The 21,307-nt window shown below is 48.1% G+C and overlaps 1 protein-coding gene across 3 annotated transcripts in view; it reads right to left on the reverse strand.

Annotated features, from left to right (window-relative positions):
• LOC105909270 (cytoplasmic dynein 2 heavy chain 1) overlaps positions 1-21,307 on the reverse strand; it is a 168,611-nt gene that overhangs the window by 125,800 nt on the left and 21,504 nt on the right. For 2 of the 3 annotated variants that reach the window (XM_031573108.2, XM_031573107.2), the window contains exons 34-57: positions 20,099-20,304; positions 19,541-19,723; positions 19,175-19,357; positions 18,732-18,955; positions 18,168-18,280; positions 17,230-17,429; positions 16,290-16,554; positions 15,602-15,809; positions 15,228-15,357; positions 14,708-14,863; positions 14,203-14,462; positions 9,426-9,672; positions 8,997-9,148; positions 8,435-8,579; positions 7,380-7,482; positions 6,693-6,860; positions 6,258-6,388; positions 5,704-5,952; positions 5,058-5,166; positions 4,429-4,542; positions 2,824-2,966; positions 2,462-2,534; positions 1,089-1,255; positions 646-783 (exon numbers count right to left, since the gene is read on the reverse strand). In XM_031573108.2, coding sequence (XP_031428968.1) covers positions 646-783; positions 1,089-1,255; positions 2,462-2,534; positions 2,824-2,966; positions 4,429-4,542; positions 5,058-5,166; positions 5,704-5,952; positions 6,258-6,388; positions 6,693-6,860; positions 7,380-7,482; positions 8,435-8,579; positions 8,997-9,148; positions 9,426-9,672; positions 14,203-14,462; positions 14,708-14,863; positions 15,228-15,357; positions 15,602-15,809; positions 16,290-16,554; positions 17,230-17,429; positions 18,168-18,280; positions 18,732-18,955; positions 19,175-19,357; positions 19,541-19,723; positions 20,099-20,304 — 4,067 coding nt within the window. The remainder of the gene's footprint in view (positions 1-645; positions 784-1,088; positions 1,256-2,461; positions 2,535-2,823; positions 2,967-4,428; positions 4,543-5,057; positions 5,167-5,703; positions 5,953-6,257; positions 6,389-6,692; positions 6,861-7,379; positions 7,483-8,434; positions 8,580-8,996; positions 9,149-9,425; positions 9,673-14,202; positions 14,463-14,707; positions 14,864-15,227; positions 15,358-15,601; positions 15,810-16,289; positions 16,555-17,229; positions 17,430-18,167; positions 18,281-18,731; positions 18,956-19,174; positions 19,358-19,540; positions 19,724-20,098; positions 20,305-21,307) is intronic. The other variant, XM_031573109.2, reaches the window with a different exon arrangement.

Here is a 21,307-nt window from a genome sequence, read left to right on the forward strand (position 1 = left end):
ACACACACACCACAAGAGAAAAGCACACACACAAACACTGACATTGATATTAAGCCAAGAATGTAAACTGGCACAATATGCCTGCTGCCAAACATAAGGAACGCCATTACGTATGCAAAACAAACACTGCGACACAGGCAGACAACATGCACACACATATACACACAGTGATAATAGGATTCAGCTGCAGGAATGGGGATCATTAAACATTAAAACTGGCAGCAGCTGCTGCTCCGGTCAGATGACTGAGCCAGTGTGGCAGAGTGGCAGGAGAGAGCTCTGTGGCAGGGGCATACAGGGCCGGCTCAATCTCTCTGTCTCTCACACACACACACACACACACACACACACACACACACTCGCCAGAATATAAGCATACCGCATACACACAAGCATACACACAAGCATACACACAACACATACTGGCCCACTAACTCACACAGACACACACACACACACACACACACACACACACACACTCGCCAGAATATAAGCATACCGCATACACACAAGCATACACACAACACATACTGGCCCACTAACTCACACAGACACACACACACACACACACACACACACACACACAAACAAGGCGGTTGTATCTGTGTGTACTGTGTGTGTGTGTGATGTGCTGGCGTGGTCTACCTGCATGGACACGGTGATCTCCTGCAGTGCAGCGTCGGCCTCGGCTTGCTTGGTCCTCAGCAGGATGCTCTGCCCCGCCGCCCGCCCCTTCAGCTCATCCACCAATGCCTTCGCTTCGTTTAGCTTAGCCACGCCCGCCTGCAAGCCAATCACAGAGCAGGAGAGAGAAGAGCAAGCTCAGAGAGTACATCAACACTACGGCAAGGTGTCGGAGGTCAGTATGTCCATTTAGATAATTTATTTAGAAGGTACTGGACCTGCCCAAGTATTTTAATAAATCCCCCACAGTGCCATACAGCCCCAATCATGATGAAAACATTGAAACAAAACGTTCCACGTGGAAACGTTTCCACTTGAAGAGGCTTTTGTTGACAAAGTTCACAGGTCCACCAAAGTACTGTTACAGCTCAAAACAGACAGGAAACTGCAGTGGCCCTCCGCACCTGCAGGTGGCTCTGTCTCTTGGTGAGCGCGGCCTGCTTGCTGCTGTGGATGGAGCCGTAGACGCGCAGGAAGGACATGTACTGGCTGGGCGTGGCGCCGTACTCGCGGCACGTCTCGTGGATCTGCAGGAAGGAGTGCGACAGGTCGCTCTGGCTCGCCGACGCCGCTGGGGGTCACACAATAAATAAATAAAAGTCATGATGAAAGGATGAATTGCGGATGATTGTGTAGGTGAGTGTGTGTCAGGGTTTTTATCGTAAACTAAAATCAAAGCTAGCTATGACAAAAACGAATGGATTTGAGTGAACTGAAATAAAATAGTTTACCAGAAGAAAATGTAAATATAAAACGAAACGGAAGAAATGATGATTTAAAAAAAAATAACTGACAAAAGTAAAATAAGAAAAGACTACAAATAATTGTCGTTTGGACGTCGTATCCATTCCAGGCAGTGGGTGGCACGCTCCCAAAATTCTGTGTATACAGTAGTGTGTAGCTATAGCTGACAACCTTAAGATTACGATATAGTGTGTCAGGACCTGCACTAACTAATGGAAACAGTAGTAGTCATTATCAAGAGAAGAAGTCAGATATGTTATGGAGGAGCTGTGTGAGTCCTGTATGGGACTATTTCAAATGTCATAGTGAAAGCGGGACAAGTGAATGCGTGGTAACTTCAGGCAAACTATAATAACCTTAGTGTGTGTATATGTGTGTGTATGTTGTGTTGTGTGTGTGTGTGTGTTTGTGTGGCAGAGTGTTATTTATCAAGGTTGATAAAATAAACAGATTTGGCAATAAATCTCTAGCAAGAGGGTGTGTGTGTATGCGTATGTGTGTGTATGTATGTGTGTGTGTGCGTGTGTGTGTGCGCGTGTGTGTCTGCACCAGCTCCAGAGTTACAGCCCCACAAATCTCATCCCAAAGCCTTGAGCGGCAGGTGTGGGCGGGGGTGACCACACAAGGTGAAAATGAGCCCCCCCCCCCCCCCAGAGCCATATATCGCGGCCGTGCTGAGGGCTGAGAGCGGCGCTCTGGGCCTCCTTCAGGGTGATATACGCAGTGACATAAGGCTGCCAGGCAGGGAGTGAGCACAGGCTTTACCTGGCACCATAAACATCCCCATCCCGACAGCCACGGCTCAAGCCAACACAAGGGCACTGACCAGGGGGCCCTATGTGTGCACCACCGCACCCACCAATCACACGGATGCTCCAACACCAAGTCAAACAAATGCATAACTTTCGTATATGTACATAGACACAGCCATTCTAACGAGACACACACACACACACACACACACACACACACACACACACACACACACACACACACACACACACACACACACACACACACACACACTTCGTACCTGCTCTGTTCTTATCACCTCTGTCGGAGCTCTGGTCCTCCCCTGAGATCTGTGCCAGCAGCATATCAGGGATCTGAACAGTCACAGAGAGAAAAATGTGTCCTGACATTCAGGCAGTGTGGACCCCATAAAAACCACTTCATTACCGCGCCGCTGTAAATCACGGTACAGTGGGCTGACACTGGATATTGATAAGACAGTCGAGGAGGCCTCTCTGTCTCCCTCTGCCTCTCAGCCATCAACTATGTCTCCCCCTTGCCTTACCATAAATTACAAAAAGGGTAGTCCTGAATGACAAAACAGTTCAAGCATGACTCCCTATCTATTTTATTTTTTCTTCTTCATCATCATCCCTTTCTTACCTTCTTCATGCTGCTGTCCGACCATCCCTCCATCCACTGCACGGAGCATCTGCGGTAGAGGGCCGGGTTGCTCTCGCAGTTGATGGTGAAGTTGGTGTTGGTGCAGTCCATGATGAGGACGATGTGCAGGTTCTGCTGAATGCCTGTGAGAAACAGAGAGGCACATCAGAGCATCACGAGAGATGAAAAGATACGAAACGAAAAAAAACACGCGGGTTGAGAGATGTTTAAAGAAGAAACACTGCAGTCTGCCCAGTGTCTGTCATGTGTAGTAGGGAAGACGAGAGTATGGGAGGAGGGGAAATATTGATGAATGGAAAAGTATCCCTGGGAGGATAGGTGGTGCGCTTCAACAGAAACTAAGGCACTGATCCTTCACGCTACCAATCCATCCGAATTATGTGCGCTTCTACTTGGTCTGAAAGACACGCCACGCTCTCCAACTTAATAAAGCATTATATGTGCAGTGCACACACACACACACATGAAGCAGAGTTTGCTCAGGGCCTAATGCTCTGTGTCTAATGACAGAGCTGTGGCATATTGGGTCCAGGTGTGGCTGATAGCAGAATTCAAAGTAATGGGTTTTACACACACATGGACACACACACACACACACACACACACACACACACACACACACACACACACACACACACACACACACACACACACACACACACACAGTGGGGAGTCAGGGATTCAGAGCAGCAGGGACTCTGTCAGCTTGCCGCCTGCCTGTCTGCCCCAGAGATACGTAGATAGCACAGAGAGAGAGAGAGAGAGAGAGAGAGAGAGAGATAGATAGCACAGAGAGAGAGAGAGAGAGATAGCACAGAGAGAGAGAGAGCAAGAGCAAGCAAGAGAGTCCTCCATTCTTCATGCCCCAGCGGACATCGATAAGGGATTATCTCAAATTCCTGACCAGAGTGCCAGTTAGCACCAGGGCACACTAAAACTCTCCCACGCAACAGACCCAGAAAGCCAACTGCAATGACTCTGAGCTGGGCCAACATGGCCTCTCTCCCACCCCCACACCCACTCCCCAAAACTGTCAGACTGCCAGCATACCAAGTCAAATCACAGAGCTCATAATCCGCACTATTAAAAAGCCATCGTTGAATATGAGATGTATCTGCGGGCCATCAACTGGGATAAGCTCTGCATGCTTTAGTGTAGTGGATACACTTGGCATGTGAAATCTGAGTCCAGAGCGGGAAAAAACGTTCCCTTAGTTACAACACAGGCATCGCCCTACTAGGATCCGCGACACAAGTTTACACAAGGGGGCCCGTCGACAGCAGCTGCACTTCCTGTGACGGACAGGGTGTCACTCTGACAGGATCCATCAAGACTTCTATTAGGCTCTCTGCCTCTGTTTGGAGCGGTTGTTTTTTTTACTCTGGCGGTGAACCCACCCACATGTAATTGAGAAAAATGGAGTGGCTGACGCGCCTGCATGCCTGAGGGGGCTGAGACTGATGAGCTGACACGCTCCCAGATGGGACGACGGAGCAGGCTGAAGGACAGGCTGGAGGAGGCAGGAAGGGGGGTGGGGTGGGGGGGGTGTGTTAGGGGGGTGGATGGTGTCTTAAGGGAACTCACGGTAGGCAAAGTAGTTGAAGATGGGCCCAGTGAAGCCATCCTGGGAGGCCTGGTCTTTCAGGGAGGACAGGAGCGGCTCCAGCTCCTCCGTGGAGTACAGGCCTGGCACCTCACCTGAGGAGCAGACACGAGTCACAGATCACGCTCAACTGACCTCAGAACAGTGGTTCTAAATGTGAGCTCACACTTGGTAAGGAAGGAAAACTGAGTAAAAAATAGGTATGTCTGATGATAAAAAGGGGGTACAACAAACAACAAAAACAACAACAAAAACAACTAAACTGTACCCTCTTACAATTCTGCCCACAAATGTGCATGCACCTTAAATCAATAACTTGCTCAGAACTTTTCTCATTATTTTCTCATTATTCTCATATTAATGTAATAATTACTCCCACTGTAACACCTCGACCCAATCAAAACATCAAAAAAGTGCATGCATTAACATACACCTGCAGACTCCACAACTAATCTGACCAATTCCACACACAACACACACACACACCCTCACACACACACACACACACACACACACACACACACACACACACACACACACACACACACACACACACACACCACACACACACAGACCCTCACACTCAATAGCACACAGTACAGCAGCACACCTGAGGAGAGCAGGCTGTTGACCATCTCCAGGAAGGCGGGGTGAACAAACTGGTAATCCTCCAGGAGAAGGACCACCTGCTGCCCTTCAACACCAGCCAGCTGCATGACCTACAGGAGGCCCACCCACACACAACACTGATGAGGCAGGCTGGGGGTAAACATGCTAACAGGCTAACAGCGCTCACGGTGATGACCCAGAGAGTGGAGATAAAGCACTCACAGGCCGATAGGACCCCTCACCTCTCTTTTATAGCGAAGTGGTAAGATATTAAACAGTTTGAATGACGACGATTAAAAGAGAAGAACCATTTTTTTTTCACTTCAGCTTTAACAGATGCTTCAATCCAAATAATACTCACACCAGTGAACACAAATAGAGCTATTCCCTATCATCATCAAAAAAGGCATATTCACTGATTTATCGAGACTGACAGATCATATCCTCCATAGAAATCAGTGAAGCAGAGGCAGGCTGAGAGACTGTGCTGGGACTAAAGACTGATTTATGGTAGTACGTAGGCTCAACGCAGAGGGCTATGCCGTACCTGCGCCATATCTACGGCATAGATTCTACACAGAAGCATAAATCGGCCTTGAGTGCCAGGGTTAGAGTGCCGGGGTTAGAGCGTCAGGTTGAGACGTTACCGTCTTGAGGTCGCCTTTGAACTGCTTGAGGCCGTAGCTGCGGGACACTTTGGGGGTGAAGAGGGTGGCGGCGTGCATGTGGCTGATCACCGAGGTGACGGTGCGCCGGCCGACACCACTGCGCCCCGCCAGCAGCAGAGACCCGCTGGGCCGGCTCAGGACGCGGTCCACACGGGACATGAAGTCCAGAACCTCGTAGAACAGCAGGATGTCCAGTTCACGGTTGTCCCGCCCGTACATCACTATACCCTGCACAGAAAACAAGCAGAAGGAAGAGGAGAAGACATTTTTTAAGGGACTGTTACATTCATATTTTTGATGAACACAACACTCCATGTTATGTTTTGTTCAGACACACTCACAAATTAAGATAAACAGCACTAGACTTAGATCATGTTAGCTAAGCAGCCTCATTAAAAAGTTTTGGAGAGTTCATTTTATAACAGTCAGCCATTTAGAGCACTGTTGTTTTCGTTGCTATTTAGGAGAAAACAAAGTACAATATTTGACTAAACCCACAACCAACTCAAAAGCCAAAGGGTCACTGAACCGACCTTGCGGATGACCTCCTTGAGGTCGGCAGAGTCCAGGCGTCCGAGTGGTTTCCCATGAGGGGGGAGGGACTGTCCCGGAGCCATGACAGCCCCCGCTTCATGGGCCGCCCCCCACGTCACATAGAAGGAATCTGTAGATCACATGACCAGAGCTCACTACACTGCATATGAATCTAGTTATATTATTATTTCACCATTATTACAACATGTAACAGGACAACCCAAAGAGGACCCTGGTTGAGCTTCAAGCAGCTTATGAGAGCGGCTGACTCTGGATCCAGTCCCGTTAAGGGCCAGCTCTGTTCTGAATAAAGTGGTTGTCTGAGTCCTCTTTGCCAATCAGCTATTGAAAGCCCTCTGTCAATGCCTTATCAAGCTCGGGCAACTGGGTTAGGAGTACGCAGGGCTGTTTCGACTCAGCTGGGATGAATTTACCAGACATGTTGTCCAGGACGTCCGAGCCCCAGTCTCCCCGGATGACGGACACCAGGATGTTGTCGAAGGCGTTGAGGTCCTTGGTGGTGACGATTCGGTCCCTGAAGAGTCTCCGGGCCTCGTAAGCCACTATCTCCAGCACTGTGTCTGTGGCCGTGGTGGATTTGCCTGTGGGGGAACAAACACAGCAGTCCCTCAGTCTCACAGTGGGGGTGAAAAGAAATGTATATAAATATACGCTTTTTGGAAAACAAATTCTCTCATTACGAGATGATACATACCCCCATTTTGGAGAGGTAAGCAGTAAAGAGAGGAGAGTAGGAGGGCGTTAAAATATGATGAGCAATGTGAAAAGTTTTACTGTATACACTTTTAATTAAAATTAATGATTTGATGCGATATCGCAGCATGAACATATTGTGGAGGGACCAGTTTGACAGCAGGAATGATGAGGTGAGAAAGGAGAGAGAAAGAGACAGAGAGAGAGACAGAGAGAGAGAGAGACAGAGGCTGGGGGAGAGAGTGTATAGCACTCTACTGAGGGAGTCTACAGCTGGTGAGAGGTAAATTGGAGCAGCCAGTTGATGTTATCAGTCAGGCCCAGTTAGAGAGACTCCCTGGCCCTGTGGAGCGGAGCCGAGCTCCAGGGGAGATGGGCTGGTGGCCAGGAGCTAGAGGCCCCCTTACCTGCAGTCAGGTCATAGCGGAGCAGGCTCAGCACCCACTGGGTGAGCACACACGGCGTGAACAGGTAATGGCTGTAGTCGTCCACGGTGAATTTGGCCTTGACCTGCCAACACGTGCAGAGAAGAACCTGAATTAGGCTTAGAGGTTTATACGTGGGAATATATTCAGTCACTGATCTCCAGCCCTGGAATATGCATACACTCATTCACCCTCTCTCTCTCACACATACACAAACAAGCACTATCACACACACACACACACACACACACGCGCACAGTATTTCACTTCGGGATGTCAGCACTAACAGACTGTGTGTGACACACTCCGGGAGTACTGTGGACCCTCTCATGTTTAGAGGCTAAAAGATAATAGCGTCTCTATCAGGGACAGATAACCAGCCGTCACTCCTAGTCCACCTATTCATCAGCAGGGGTGCAAACAGCTCAAGGCTGGAGGAGGAAGCACCCTGATAAAGGTGCTGGTGTCTAAAGGCGTAAATATGGGTACGTGTAGAAACAAGACAGAAGGATTATAAATCATGCAGATGGTGAAGGTCCCCTCACTGGTGGATTGTGGGTAACCCTGCAGAGCATGTCTACATCATTAATAAATATGGACCATATACAAATCCACCCTCTATGACTTTTGGTTTTGAGTAATACTTCATTTTTAAGAGACAGATTTTTTTTATCACATATATTATATACATGAGGTTTTGACCAAATCCTTACAATTCACCTTGATGTTGAATGTTTGCTGAATTCTCTTGGTCCACCGTTTACAGTTTCCTACAAAACCAAGGCTGACTGTCGAACTGACATTTTTTTGTGGGTGTGAGGAATTTTATGTGATATGTGAGCTGGGGTGTCAATATGTTAGAATAACCAAAAAAGGCCCTGAATCTTTGAATACATCACGGAGACCATCCCTTAGGACAGTAATGAAACGTTTCAAGGCAGGTAAGCTCTCCGTTAATGTAAATTCAGTTACTGCAGCCCATCGCATCTACTCAGACTGAGTTTACTAAGGAGCTGGTGCAAACTCCATCTGCCCACCTGCTCGTACACCTGCACCAGTGAGCCAGCCAGCTGGTGGACCTTCCCCTGCGTGCCCCACGCAGCGTGATCTCCCAGACTCCTTTGCAGCACGGGCTGCAGGTAGGCACCGTAGATGGTCTGCAGCTGCTCGCGGTCAGGGTAACTGGAGACGGGAGAGAGGCAGCCGTCAGTGAGAAGCCTGTCATCGGCGCAGTCGTGCACTAGGCATAGACTTCAAAGTAACAGTCTATGCATGATGAGCACGTGGCAGCATATAAAGAGTGCAACACAGGCCAGTGTTTCTAAAATGCATTTACGACTTGTGTGCATGTGTGCATGCGTGCATGCGTGTGTGTAAGTGCGCGTGTGTGTGTGTGTGTGTGTGTGTGTGTGTGTGTGTGTGTGTATATGTGTGTGTGTGTGTGTGTGTGTGTGTGTACACAAAAGTGAGAGAGAGTGATAAAGGGGCATAAAGGTATAAAGTATAAGGAGAAAGGTAAGGTATAGGGGGACTTCTGTTTCATCTTTAAAACCATCACATATTTATTTTTTGGAGAAGCTCATCCACTGCTGCACTTACTCGATGGTGCAGATGCGCACTATGGAGGTGAACCGGGTGGTGAGGAGGTGCCTGCCCACAGCGCCTCCTGCTGACATGGAGGCCACTATCTGGATGTTCTCCAGGCCCACCCACTCCAGGTTCTCATCATAGAAGCCGTGGTATGTCAGCACCTGTGGAGGGGAAGAGGAACCAGAAGTGAGAAGGCAGTAGGAAAGGCAGATGCTGTCTGGTGACACACTGTAAATACACTGTACGATTCCAGGGTACTGGATCCCATTGAGACATGAAGATACATCTTGGCACTGTCTGCACTTGTGGTGTGAAAAAGCATCACGGAAAACCCCTTCAACACGGCAGTGTAAGCAAGCAATGGGGTCAGGATTAGCCGACACTCAAGATGGGAGATACTGTGAACGCAAAAGCCCCGCCAGTGTCGTCCCCCCTCACCTGTTGCAGGAAAGCGATGAGGTTGCTGGTGCCCCACTTGTCGGGTTTGGGCAGGTTGATGTCCTTGAGGTAGAGCACGAGGCGCTCGCAGTCTTTGGGCCGGTACACGCGGCCCGTGTTGGAGCTGATGACCAGGCAGGTGTGCGTGAGCTTCTGCAGCACGTGGCGAGACGACGTCTGGGCGCTGCAGTGCACCACTGCCACCTGGGTGGAGCGCAAGCGCGAGAAGGCGTAGCGCAGCAGCATCCTGTAAACAACAACAACAACAACAACAACAACAGGCAGACATATTTGATTGTCTTAGTCAGCCATACATACAATGGGGGGGGGGAAAGAAACAATGCTGTCACAATCTGGGTGACTGATTATTCCATCATACAACCATAACGGACTTGATGACTCCCTTCCCAATTAGGCTAAACCTCCATTAGGGAGCCTTCACAGTATGACAAGAAAAAAACATGGAAAGTCAATTAATTCCCCATTAGGCAAAGGTAAATTGAGTCAAGACAAATGATAAGTCAAATGAGTTAGATAAACTACTCCTTGAGTGAGTATACATGCATCCAATGAATCTACACATTTCCACATTGTGTTCCATATTGCATTCTGAGAAAATGCCTTAACAGTAAGGTCATTTAACAGATATAATTTCTGTTTCTTACAGTGAAACTGTCTAGACATTCCTTACTTAAACAATGTGCTTTTATCTGATATCTGATAAATCTCCCTCTCCAGTATCCCATCTGACAATCTGAACACAAACAGCTCCTGAAGCCTTCCGGCCCAGTGGGAATCAGAGTACAGTGGGGAATCTGATTGAGGGAGTTCGCTATCTGAGCAGTCAAGGTTGAGGAGGTAGAACACAAAGCCCCAGCCAGACAGCATCAGCACCATCAGACATAAGCTTTAACCTTTAACAGTCTACTGGACCCCCCACCTCTTCACAGAGGCTGCAGCACACACACACCTCACTGCTGATGTGCAGACACTTCCCAAATGACAAAAGGAAGAGAGACTATAATAGAGAAAAGAATAAAAAGACAGACAAAAAGAAAGAAAAAAACATATAAAAGAAAAAGAGAAAAATAATGCAAGCATGAAAAAAAGAAAGAAAGCGAGAGAGTGGGTGGATGACGGAAAAGCAGAAAAAAAGGGGGGGGGGGGAAACAGAAAAAGAAGAAAACAGAATAGAAGGATGATGGAAGGAAAAGCCATAAAAAAGAGGTGAATGTGAAAGAGCCCAGTGGCCGCCCCATCACTGGTGTCTGATACAGCTGAGCACTCAGGACACGTTTAAGCACGCTGGAGAATTCTAAGGGGCTAATTGGGCCGAGGCCATGCGGCAAATTAATTAGATGTTCTATCATCAAACGGAGATGACAAGAGCAGCTCCATAACACTTGACATTTTGTGCGGATGATTGTGGGCGTTTGTGTGGATTTGTTTGTGTGTGAGTGTGTGTGCTGTGTTTAGGCAAGGAGGAGGGGGGGTGCATGTGTTTGAGTGTGTGCTGTGTGTGTGTGCATCTGTGAGTGTGTGTACAAGTGTGCCTGTGAGGGTGTGTGTGTGTGTGTGTGTGTGTGTGTGTGTGTGTGTGTGTGTGCCCAATACAGACGGATACATGTGTTGTTGCGGATACGAGAAGCTAAGCACGTGCGCACTACGACCTTATTGTACTGAGAGCATGCAAACTACTGCACACTCAGTTTCACACATGCGCAGTGACTAAGGACATGATTTTGCTGCAGCACGGACAGTCTGTACAGAGTGTACGGATGATAAAATATGAGTCATCCACACCGTACGCAGACCGTTTCCGCAAAAAGTATACCAATCGTTAAGTGTGTGCTTGACCATGTCTGTGTGTGTGTGTGTCTCTGTGTGTGTGTGTGTGTGTGTGTGTATATATATGTGTGTGTGTGAGAGAGAGCATGTGTGTGTGTGTGCACAGAGGCCAGAGTATGAGCCATCAGAGAGGGTGGCTCAGGTCAGTGTGGCGATGCTGCAGCCTTTTATCAGCTGCTCGTGGAAAGGCCAGCTCATCAAGTGAGTCTGTCTGGCCTCACTCAGGGGGGAGGACACAAGAGGTCATTCTTCAAAGGGATCCACATCAACTCACACACGTGTGTGTCTGTGTGTGTGTGTGTGTCTGTGCGTGTGTGTGTCTGTGCGTGTGTGTGTGCTTGGTGGGGGTGGGCAGGGTGTGTGAGTGAGTATGTATTCAACACATTCACCCATCCAGTAAATACATTTACATTTACATTTAGTCATTTAGCAGACGCTTTTATCCAAAGCGACTTACATATGTGCGACTTACAATGTATACACATTTTACATTTTACATTTACACTGATGGCACACTGCACATCAGGAGCAATTAGGGGTTCAGTGTCTTGCTCAAGGACGCTTCGACAGGGAATCGAACTAGCAACCTTCTGATTACCTTCTGATTACTAAACGACTTCTCTACCACTGTACCACTGTCGCCCCTGGGGGTACATACAGTATGTGTCTAAGAAAGAAAGAAAGAGAGAAAGAAAGAAAGAAAGAAAGAGAGAGAGAGAGAGCGAGAGAGAGAGAGAGAAAGTATCTCTGTGTGTGCATGAAGTAAAGTTTGTAATGGATAATGGAGATAAGCGTATGGTACATGAAATTGATTTGCAAAGCGCTAACGTAGCACCCACAGTAATTACTGTGATGATCCAGTGAATCTACACCAGCTCCATAAGAGCACACAACTGTAAGAGAGTCTGAGTGAAGCAATCAGGTTTTACATAAACCACAGACTCTATAATCACACACACACACACACACACACACACACACACACACACACACACCAGCCCGCTGCACCTCTCCCCGACACCCCCTCACACACACACATCAGAGCCACATGCACACCCTGCTGGGCAATCACCACACAGAGAGCGAGAGAGAGACGTCAATCAGCAACTGAGCCAACACAGCCCTGGAAAGCCAGGGAATGCTAACTAGCCCACCAGCTCCATCAGGTGATCCATTAAAGGTGCAACTCCAATCGTATACACTTTTTGTCAAATAGGTCTTCTTCCTCACAGTCTTCTAACCGTCCATTCAGTGTTTGCGGACACAAAAAAAACTCTGGTGTCTGTACACAGTCCTGGCTCTGTAAATGGGAAACAAACATAGTGGCCCGGACCAAGCCATAAACATTCTAAGCTAATCAACACACGCGCTACGGGAACACATACGGGAGGGGTGTAATTTGATTGGCTGTTGAGCGCAAATATCAACAATCTTTCGCAAAACCAAAACGCGTACTGCATCTTTGAGAGGTGATCTGCTATTTACTTCAGCATGTTACACCATGAAAAATCACTCCATGACAGAGCATTACAAGCTTATGACATTATGAAATCCTTTTGTTACAAGTTAGCTAGTTAGCAAGTTAGCCACCACTGCGGTTATCGGTGTTCGCAAGGCAAGCATGTCACCTGTTAGCCAGTTACCTTGCTAGTTTTAGACAAAAACTCCCAACCGCTGCTTCAAAATCATATCAGTGTATACATTGGCAGTGGATGCATTCAGGTAAAACTATTCCTACTTCTGTGTGTTAATAGTTCAGTTCACTCTCGTCTCTTAAACATTCCCTTTAATATCTGTAAGCTCCTTTGTGCTTCTCCATTGCAAGTCTCTTTGGAGACAACAGGGAGCGTAATGAACAGAAAGATATAAAATATTAGTGTAATGTAGTAGCTCTGATGCTCCATGCAAAGGCATTCAGTGTCCTGCATTAATAACCAAGTGATTTGAGGCATGCTGCAACACATAATATCCTCTAATAATGTTACAATAGTGAGATTCTGAGATGTCTACAGGGGTTAATCTGTCTGCTGTGTCCCCACTCTGTGTGTCCCCACAAGTGATTCACTCACACTCAGGGCTTTCCTCTTTTACAATATAATCATCATATGTTTTCAAATGGAATAAATCTACTTGTCTGTATACCATGTCTGTAGCCTGGATACCAGACCGAACTTAGCCCCGCTCCACAACATTTGAAGTCGGGAGATTCGGTCTGGCATTACTCCATTGGGGAGAAATTATCTCCGGAGAGCAATGGCCGGACCAATCAAATTGTCAAGGCGGGCTTTATACGATGATGGACAGATGATCAACAGTAACGTAATCAACCGCGTCACCAACACACGGGTTGAATTCGTTTTCAACAAACATGGCTGCCGCTGGAGAGCTGAAATGTATAGATTCGAGTCCATTTGGACATTGACAGTGCATTCATTTTGAAAGAGGAACAGAGAAACGCGATCAAGGCATTTGTCAATCGAAAAGATGTTTTTGCCTTCCTTCCTACGGGATCCGGTAAAAGTTTAATTTATCAGCTGGCCCTGGTCACATACTACGTTGTTCTGATTGGTTGTAGGTAACCAATTGAGCGAAGAGGCATTTTTTCTCCTGGTTCGGTTGAAACACACCCCATAATCACAGCCCATTGGAGCGGTATCAGACTCATATTCTGACTAGAATTATGAGTATGACATCATCAGGCTACCATGTCTGACTATTTTCCATGTATTTGGCAGTAAGAGGAACAAGACACCCCAGTAGAACTGAACATACTGAACTCAGAGAACCCACATCTCTCTCTCTCTGTATCTCTCTCTCTCTCTGTATCTCCCTCTCTCTCTCTCTCTGTCTCTCTCTCTCTCTCTCTCTGTCTCTCTGTCTCTCTGTCTCTCTCTCTCTCTCTCTCTCTCTCTCTGTCTCTCTCTCTCACCCTTTCCCGCAGCCCTCGGGTCCCACCAGGAGGAAGGGATGGCGGTGCTCGCTGCAGAGCCACTGTCTGAAGTAGTCCAGGCCGCGCTGCATGTCGGCCGTCTGGATAACAGGCAGGCGCTGCGGGTTGTTGAAGTCCTCTGCGGTCAGGCGCTCCGGACGTTCCAGCTGGTACGCCGCCAGGCGACCCGACTCAGAGTCATAGTACGTGTCCAGCGGCTTACGCGGATCCGGTGGACTCTCACGGGCCCAGCTCAGAACCTGGACACGTGTAGAGAGGGACACACACACACACACACACATGCAGTCAGGTTCATTCATTTGGAACTCCAGCAGTGGACAAGTGAAACAGACGATTGATGGGTATCACGGAGAAGGGTGTGTGAGGGGCCTTCTGGAGGTGTCTCTCGAGAGTGACACAGGTGTGTGTGTGTGTGTGTGTGTGTGTGTGTGTGTGTGTGTGTGTGTGTGTGTGTGTGTGCAGGGGAGGGCATGATGTAGCTGACCTCTTTGGCGAACTCCTGGCGTGACTTGAGGTTGAGGTTACCGCCCAGGCCCCTGATGAGGCTGACCACGAACTGGCCACGCTCGCGCACCCCACTGAGGTGAGACAGGCCGTTCATCACCGTCCCCACCAGACTGGTCTCCACCACAAAGTCATTCTACACAGACCAGGGTCGACCAGGGTAGGGGTGGGGGGGGGGGGAGTGAGGAAAGAGGAGAGAGGAGAGAGTTAGCAATTGTATAGAAGAGAGATACAGAGAGTGATAGAAAAAAAGACAGAGAGAGACAAAGAATTAGTGAGAGGGAGGGAGCATGTAAGAGAGAGAGGGAGGGAGAGAAAGAGGGTGAGGAGGAGAGAGAGAAAGAGAGGCAGCAAATTGGTAGAGAGAGAGAGAGAACAAAGAAGAGGAAGACATTCAGAGAGATAGAGGGAGAAGGAGAGCAGAGAAAGACTGAAAGGAGAATTTGAAGATTAACTGTAGTAACACAAATGAAGTGAGAGGTGCGGCGAAGTGTCCGCACCTGTTTGAGGACCCATTCAAGGCCTCGGCTGAAGTAATCCCCGAGCCAGTTCTCCAGGTTACTCCGACACTCGTCAGGCTGGCTCTTCAGCCACGACTTCACCAGAGACTTCACATCTGTGTCCTCATCACTACAATGACAAACATGATCACCAGTTCAGATAAGTGCACATCAATACGGTGAGGATGAAGAGGAAGAGGAGGGTCTAACCCCCATAACCCCCAGTAGTCAAAAAATACTCAAAACACTACCAGGACACACACACACACACACACACACACACACACACACAAGCTTAACCCCTATGTCAGAAATGTGTACTGCATTCAAGAGAAAGCACATTAGTAGGGTGAAGAGTTGAGGAAGAAGAGCACCTGAGGAAGATCATGCCCATGCGGGAGATGGTGGCAGGGGAGGCGCAGCTGAGGTCGTGCGTCTCGAACAGGAAGTTGACGTTGGGGCCGAACTGGATGCGCTCGCCGCTGGGCATGGTGAGCAGGCGGTTGTCATCCAGCACCGAGTTCAGAGACTCGATCCACTCGGGGTCGATGTCCCCGTCACAGATGATCCAGGAGCTCACCTCTGGGGGAGAGAGGGGTGGGAGACATTAGGAGTGCTACTCCAGTCTAAAACACGCACTGAATATACTCTATGTATCTTTTCCCAATCATTCTCTCCCTGCTATTCCCCATCACTGTCCCATCTTCCCTCCCTCTCAGCACTATTGATTCAAGGGCATGAAGGGGAAATGAGAAACAATACAAACCCAATTCAAATCAATCACAGGTATATTTGAAGCCTTTGGTGCACAGTGAATAGTTTCTACTCACTCTCACTCTAGTTATCACTCGAGTGATTTATGCTGGAAAACTAAGATTGAATTGTGCAAAATGTGATACGGTAACAAAGCATTTCTCACTGCTCTCTTAATCTCTCCTTTTGCAAAGCTAGCGGTTTTAAAATCATACACTTCCCAAACTGATGTTGGTGTCTGTCTATTCAGGTCAATGGGGAAGGCACAGATTACGGTGTAGTGCGCCGGCCCGGTGTGTCTCTGCTCACCCTGTGGCTCTCGCACCACCAGCCTGGCGCTGCTGGTGAGCACCCCGTCGGACCACTCCCGGGTGTCCATGTCGATGTGGCCCAGCAGCTGCTGGCGTGGCATGGCCTTGGGGTTCATGGTGTACTGGCGCACGGTGCGACCCACGCGCCCCAGCGCCGCCCGCAGCATCCGCCACAGGGTGGACTTGCCCGCCCCGCTGGGCCCCACCACAACCACGCCCATCCTCTGCCGCAGCTGCTCATACAGCTCCAGAGCCTTCTTTATCTGGGACACACACACACACACACACACACACACACACACACACACACACACAGACACACAGACACAATGAAACAATAAAATGACAATGAAATACTGCTTACTCATACAGCTGTCTATACAGATTTATATGTAGTGTACCAAGCCTTGATGTTATATCATTCCCAAAGACACTTTATACGAACAAAAATACAAATATATGTCGTCTAATGAAAGAGCTGTGGCCCACTGGGTCCAGTTGCGATAGCAGAGTTTAAAGTGTAAGTGCACCCTAGAATGTGTTTTTTGAGCTGTAAACTAAATGACATGACTGAACTGTGATGAAACACATCAATGCTGGTGTTGATTTTAATGAAATTCTGCATTTTATGGGTTGAAAATGGCCTCAACACACCATCTACTGTTTAAAAATCACCCTGAACCAAGGCCGTAAACCTTTAACCAAAATGATGTAGTGGGTGGATTAAGGCACAGAGCTGGGGCTGAACTTACAATTTAAACACACACACACACACACACAGTTTCTTTAAAGAATAGAGTGAGAGAGCTGAGGTATGTCAGAGAGCTTTTGTACAATGTTCTTTAATGGCGATATGCACACGCATGCCAATACTGACAAATATAAGTAGCATCCTTTTTACAAACCCAGTCACAGTGTTGTGGGGGGCTGGGGGGTACCTGGGTGGGGATGATTTCCAGGCGTGCCTCCTCATACACGGCCTCCAGGGCGGCGCTGAGCTCCTCGTACTCCACGTCCTTAAAGTCCACGCCGGGGAACACATCCCTCACCAGCGCGTCAAAGCGAGAGCTGTCCGCAAACGTCAGCTTTGACATGGTGTTCAAGCGCACGGCCTGCACCACCAGATGACTCTCCTTAACTACGGGGGGGGGGGGGGGGGACAGATGTTTCCAACTGTTAAAAAGTATCTTTTTTCTCTTATTTCTCTCTAGATCTCTTTGTACAACATTTTGTATGTGCATTTGTCTCTTTGTGAACTGATGTGCTTGTTTTGGTAATGAGCACTCAAAGCCCTTTCTAAAACGCTCTAGGGAGGGAAAGACAATCACAGCCTAAATACGTGGCTAAAAGAAACAAAAAAGCCAAGAGGCCCTGCCCTGTTTAAGAGGTTTTCATGCACTGTGAGCCTCAGAAACAGAGAGGCGCTGCAGAGCTGGGAGCTTAAGTGGTTTAATGGTCTTGGCTTTATTGATACTTCTGTTCTTCGGCAGAGGGTCTATCTGTGCTGCGGTAACAAATGTTTTCTGTTCCTGTGAACGATAAAACACCAGGAAAACAAAGATGTGCAATCCTGACAGAGAGAGAGAGAACGAGAGAGAGACAGACAGATAGTGTGTGTGTGTGTGTGTGTGTGTGTGTGTGTGTGTGTGTTTGTATCTGACAGCGGCTGGATGAGAAGGTAACTCAGCAAGGCACTGGTGGATATTGACAGGCAGCCTTTTAAAGAAAGGCCAAGTGTGGTCAGCTACAGAGGAGGGGGGATCAGACCAGGGGCTGGTGGGGGGAGAGAGTGAGACCAAGACAGTGAGAATAAGAGAGAGTGAGAGAGTGAGGGAATGAGAGAGTGTGAGAATCAGAGAATAAGAGAGTGTCGTACTGTTAGCGTTGCCGCTCCGTCTCTGCTGCTGCAGCAGACTCCCACAGCCCCTCAGTACCGTCTTCAGAGCGCGCAGACCCCAGTCATAGTGCTGCTGCGGAGTCAACAGCTCCCTACACACACACACACACACACACACACACACACACACACACACAATGACACATACACAGGGACCTGAGTAAATCAGGAGGACAGGGCATGTCATTCTCCAGTATATCCCTCACGGCAGGATACTGATTTAAGAAACCTGACTGTGCAACCCAACAGAGGACTTAAGTCCCTCCACACGGATGGAAACAACACACACATACACACACACACACTCAGCCTTGGATATACTTATCTTACTTGAGTTATATTTATCCAGCCTGGAACTGGACTTTGCAGTCATTGTGCTTCCTCAAATACACAACACAATTACCCATAGAATTCCAACAGCATTTACTATTCTAAGCAAAAATACACTATACACAAACAATCCCTCAAACACACACACACACACACACACACACAAACCATAATGTCCTATGTTTAAGTTGAAGGAATAGAACAAGAGTGTACCTGGCCAGGTTAAAGATGGCCACCAGCTTGCGGCCGAGGATCTTGCCGTCCTTGAAGCCCTCGGAGTAGAGGATGACCTCGGCGATGAGCTCGTTGTCGGGCCGTGACATGGCCACGGGGCGGAACAGCTGCTTCAGGTTATCCGGAAGCTTCTGCCGGCCGCCGTAGCCCTTACCTGCAGGGTTGAGCGTGATGAAGATGCCAGAGTTGGGATCCAGCTCCACCTGCGAGACAGCAGGACAGGGTTAGAGGTAGAGCGTGCCATCAGTCCTCCCCTGTCAGCGCTTACAGTGCTGCCTTTCTAATGTTGGATTATAGGGAAGCACACCTCACTCCTCCATACCCTGTAGTAGGTATACAGATGGTGCTCAGAGGCTGATACTGGTCAGGAAGAGTGGCGGTCGATCTGTTTGAGTGGGTGTATATGGCTGTGTTCCTCTCACCTCCTTGCCCAGCAGCTCACAGCTGTCCCTCTGGTTCTTGAGGGAGTTCTGGATGGCTTGGATCTGCATGGACACGGCCGACAGCACGGCCTCCTCCAAGCGGTTGAACTCGTCGAAGCAGCCCCATGCCCCGCACTTCACCAGCCCCACAAAGATCCGGCCCATGGACTTCACGTCAATGCCCTACGGAGACACACGGAGACACACACACACACACACACACACACACACACACATATATGAACTAGCCCATCATGTGTGTTTATTTAGTCCACCTGCCTTTATCTCAGTGTGTTTGTGAATTTGTCTTTGCTCTTGTGTTTGTATGCGTTTCCTGCCAGGCCCGCTGCCTGTGTGCACATTCACCTCGTCGCAGTTGAAGACCAGCACCTGGCGGCCGAACAGGCCCCCCATCGCCTTGACTGACTCGGTCTTGCCTGTGCCGGCGGGGCCGTACGGGTTCCCCCCTAGGCCCATCTTCATGGCCTGTGTGAGCGTCAGATAGCACTTATCCGTCAGGGGCGTGTGGACCAGCTTAGCCGCGTTCCCCTGTGGAGGAAGACAGAGAGAGAGGGGGAGGTGTAGATGGCAGAAGAGAAAGGTGGAGATACAGAGGAAGAGAGATAGAGAGGGAGAGAGGGTTGTGGAAAAGAGATTTAGTGGCAAAAAGAAAGATGAAAAGATAAATAGAAAAACAACGACCACAAGAAATCGGGAGAAAAAAAAAAAGAGCGAGAAGGAGAGCGATAAGAGGAGAGGCTTTGAGTGTGGTAGAGCCTGTAGATCCACAGCCAAACACTGCAGGGCCCTACCACTTATCCATGAGTGTGCAGCACCACCTACTGGATCAATGGGGAAATGCACACAGCCCCCATTCACAATTTCACTGCAATGTCAACGCCTGCAATGTCGGGGGGGGGTTACCTGGTACTCGTAGGTGTAGTGGAACTCTGCGTCCACCATCTGGATGTAGCAGCGGCGGTCCGGGCGCAGGTAGAACCGGAGCTGCTTCTTCCAGGCCCAGCTGTCGGTGCTGTGGGCCTGCGCCTCAGCCAGCTGCTTCACCACCTCCATGTTGTGGATGATGTCCAGTATCAGGGCCTTCAACTTCAGCTGCAGCACACTCCAGTCTGGAGCCAGGAGGTCAAAGGTCAATCAGTTATATGTGGGAACGTACATACTTTTAATAATAATAATAATAATTTCATCAGTGACACAACCACTGCTTGAGCCTGGAGCACAAGGGTAGGTTCAATGAAAGCACAATCAGTTCATTCATCGACTCACCAACCAGTCCATCAATCAACAGGCTTTTTGCCGCTGTGCTCTTTTGAAGGCATTTTTGTCTGTGGTTGTGCTTTTATTTGTGCTTTTAGTCCAGTCTGTGGTTGTGCTTTTTTTTGTGCTTTCAGTTCAGTTTAGGTTCCATGGTTTTGGTCAAGTCTATTCTTAATTTTAATTTGTTGGTCTTTTATTGTGTTTTTATGGCTGTATTTATCTAGTGTTTCCCATCTTCTCATGCCATTCTAACTTGCTAGTCTTTTATTGTGTTTTATTGTTTTTTACTCTTTTTAAATTTGTTCTTCTGTCTGCTTGTTTTTTATTTTATTTGTTTATTTTCTTTTATTTCCTTTAATTCCTGTGTAATTTTATTATCAATCTATTTCAACTGGAAAGCCCTTTGGTACAGCAATCAGACAAATCAGTCTGCTAATTCAGGACACTATCAATGCATCGATCAGAACTCCATGTGAGTAAATCAATAAATTAGTTATTTAGTCATTCAGATAATGTATCAATTCTTTCATGAATTAGGCCCATACCAGTCTAAACATTTCACTCACTGACACTCACTAATTCAATTGTTCAATCAGTCCCCCAATCTGCTAATTCATTGATTAATCAATTAGCAAATGCACAGTATGTCTACCAGTCCACCAGTCCTCTAACTCATCAGGAAGTGTATGTCTCTAAACAAGCCTATTCATGAATGAAAGAATGAGTGGCTGAATAACCGGGGTTATCAGGGAGGCAGTTATGCATGCAGAAACTCATAAACACATGTTTGATGATCACTTGAGTCATCACGTTCATACGCAAGTCTATTCACAACACAACCCATGTGGGGCTTCA

This window comes from Clupea harengus, chromosome 9, assembly GCF_900700415.2.
Source record: "Clupea harengus chromosome 9, Ch_v2.0.2, whole genome shotgun sequence".
Classification (NCBI taxonomy): Eukaryota; Metazoa; Chordata; class Actinopteri; order Clupeiformes; family Clupeidae; genus Clupea; species Clupea harengus.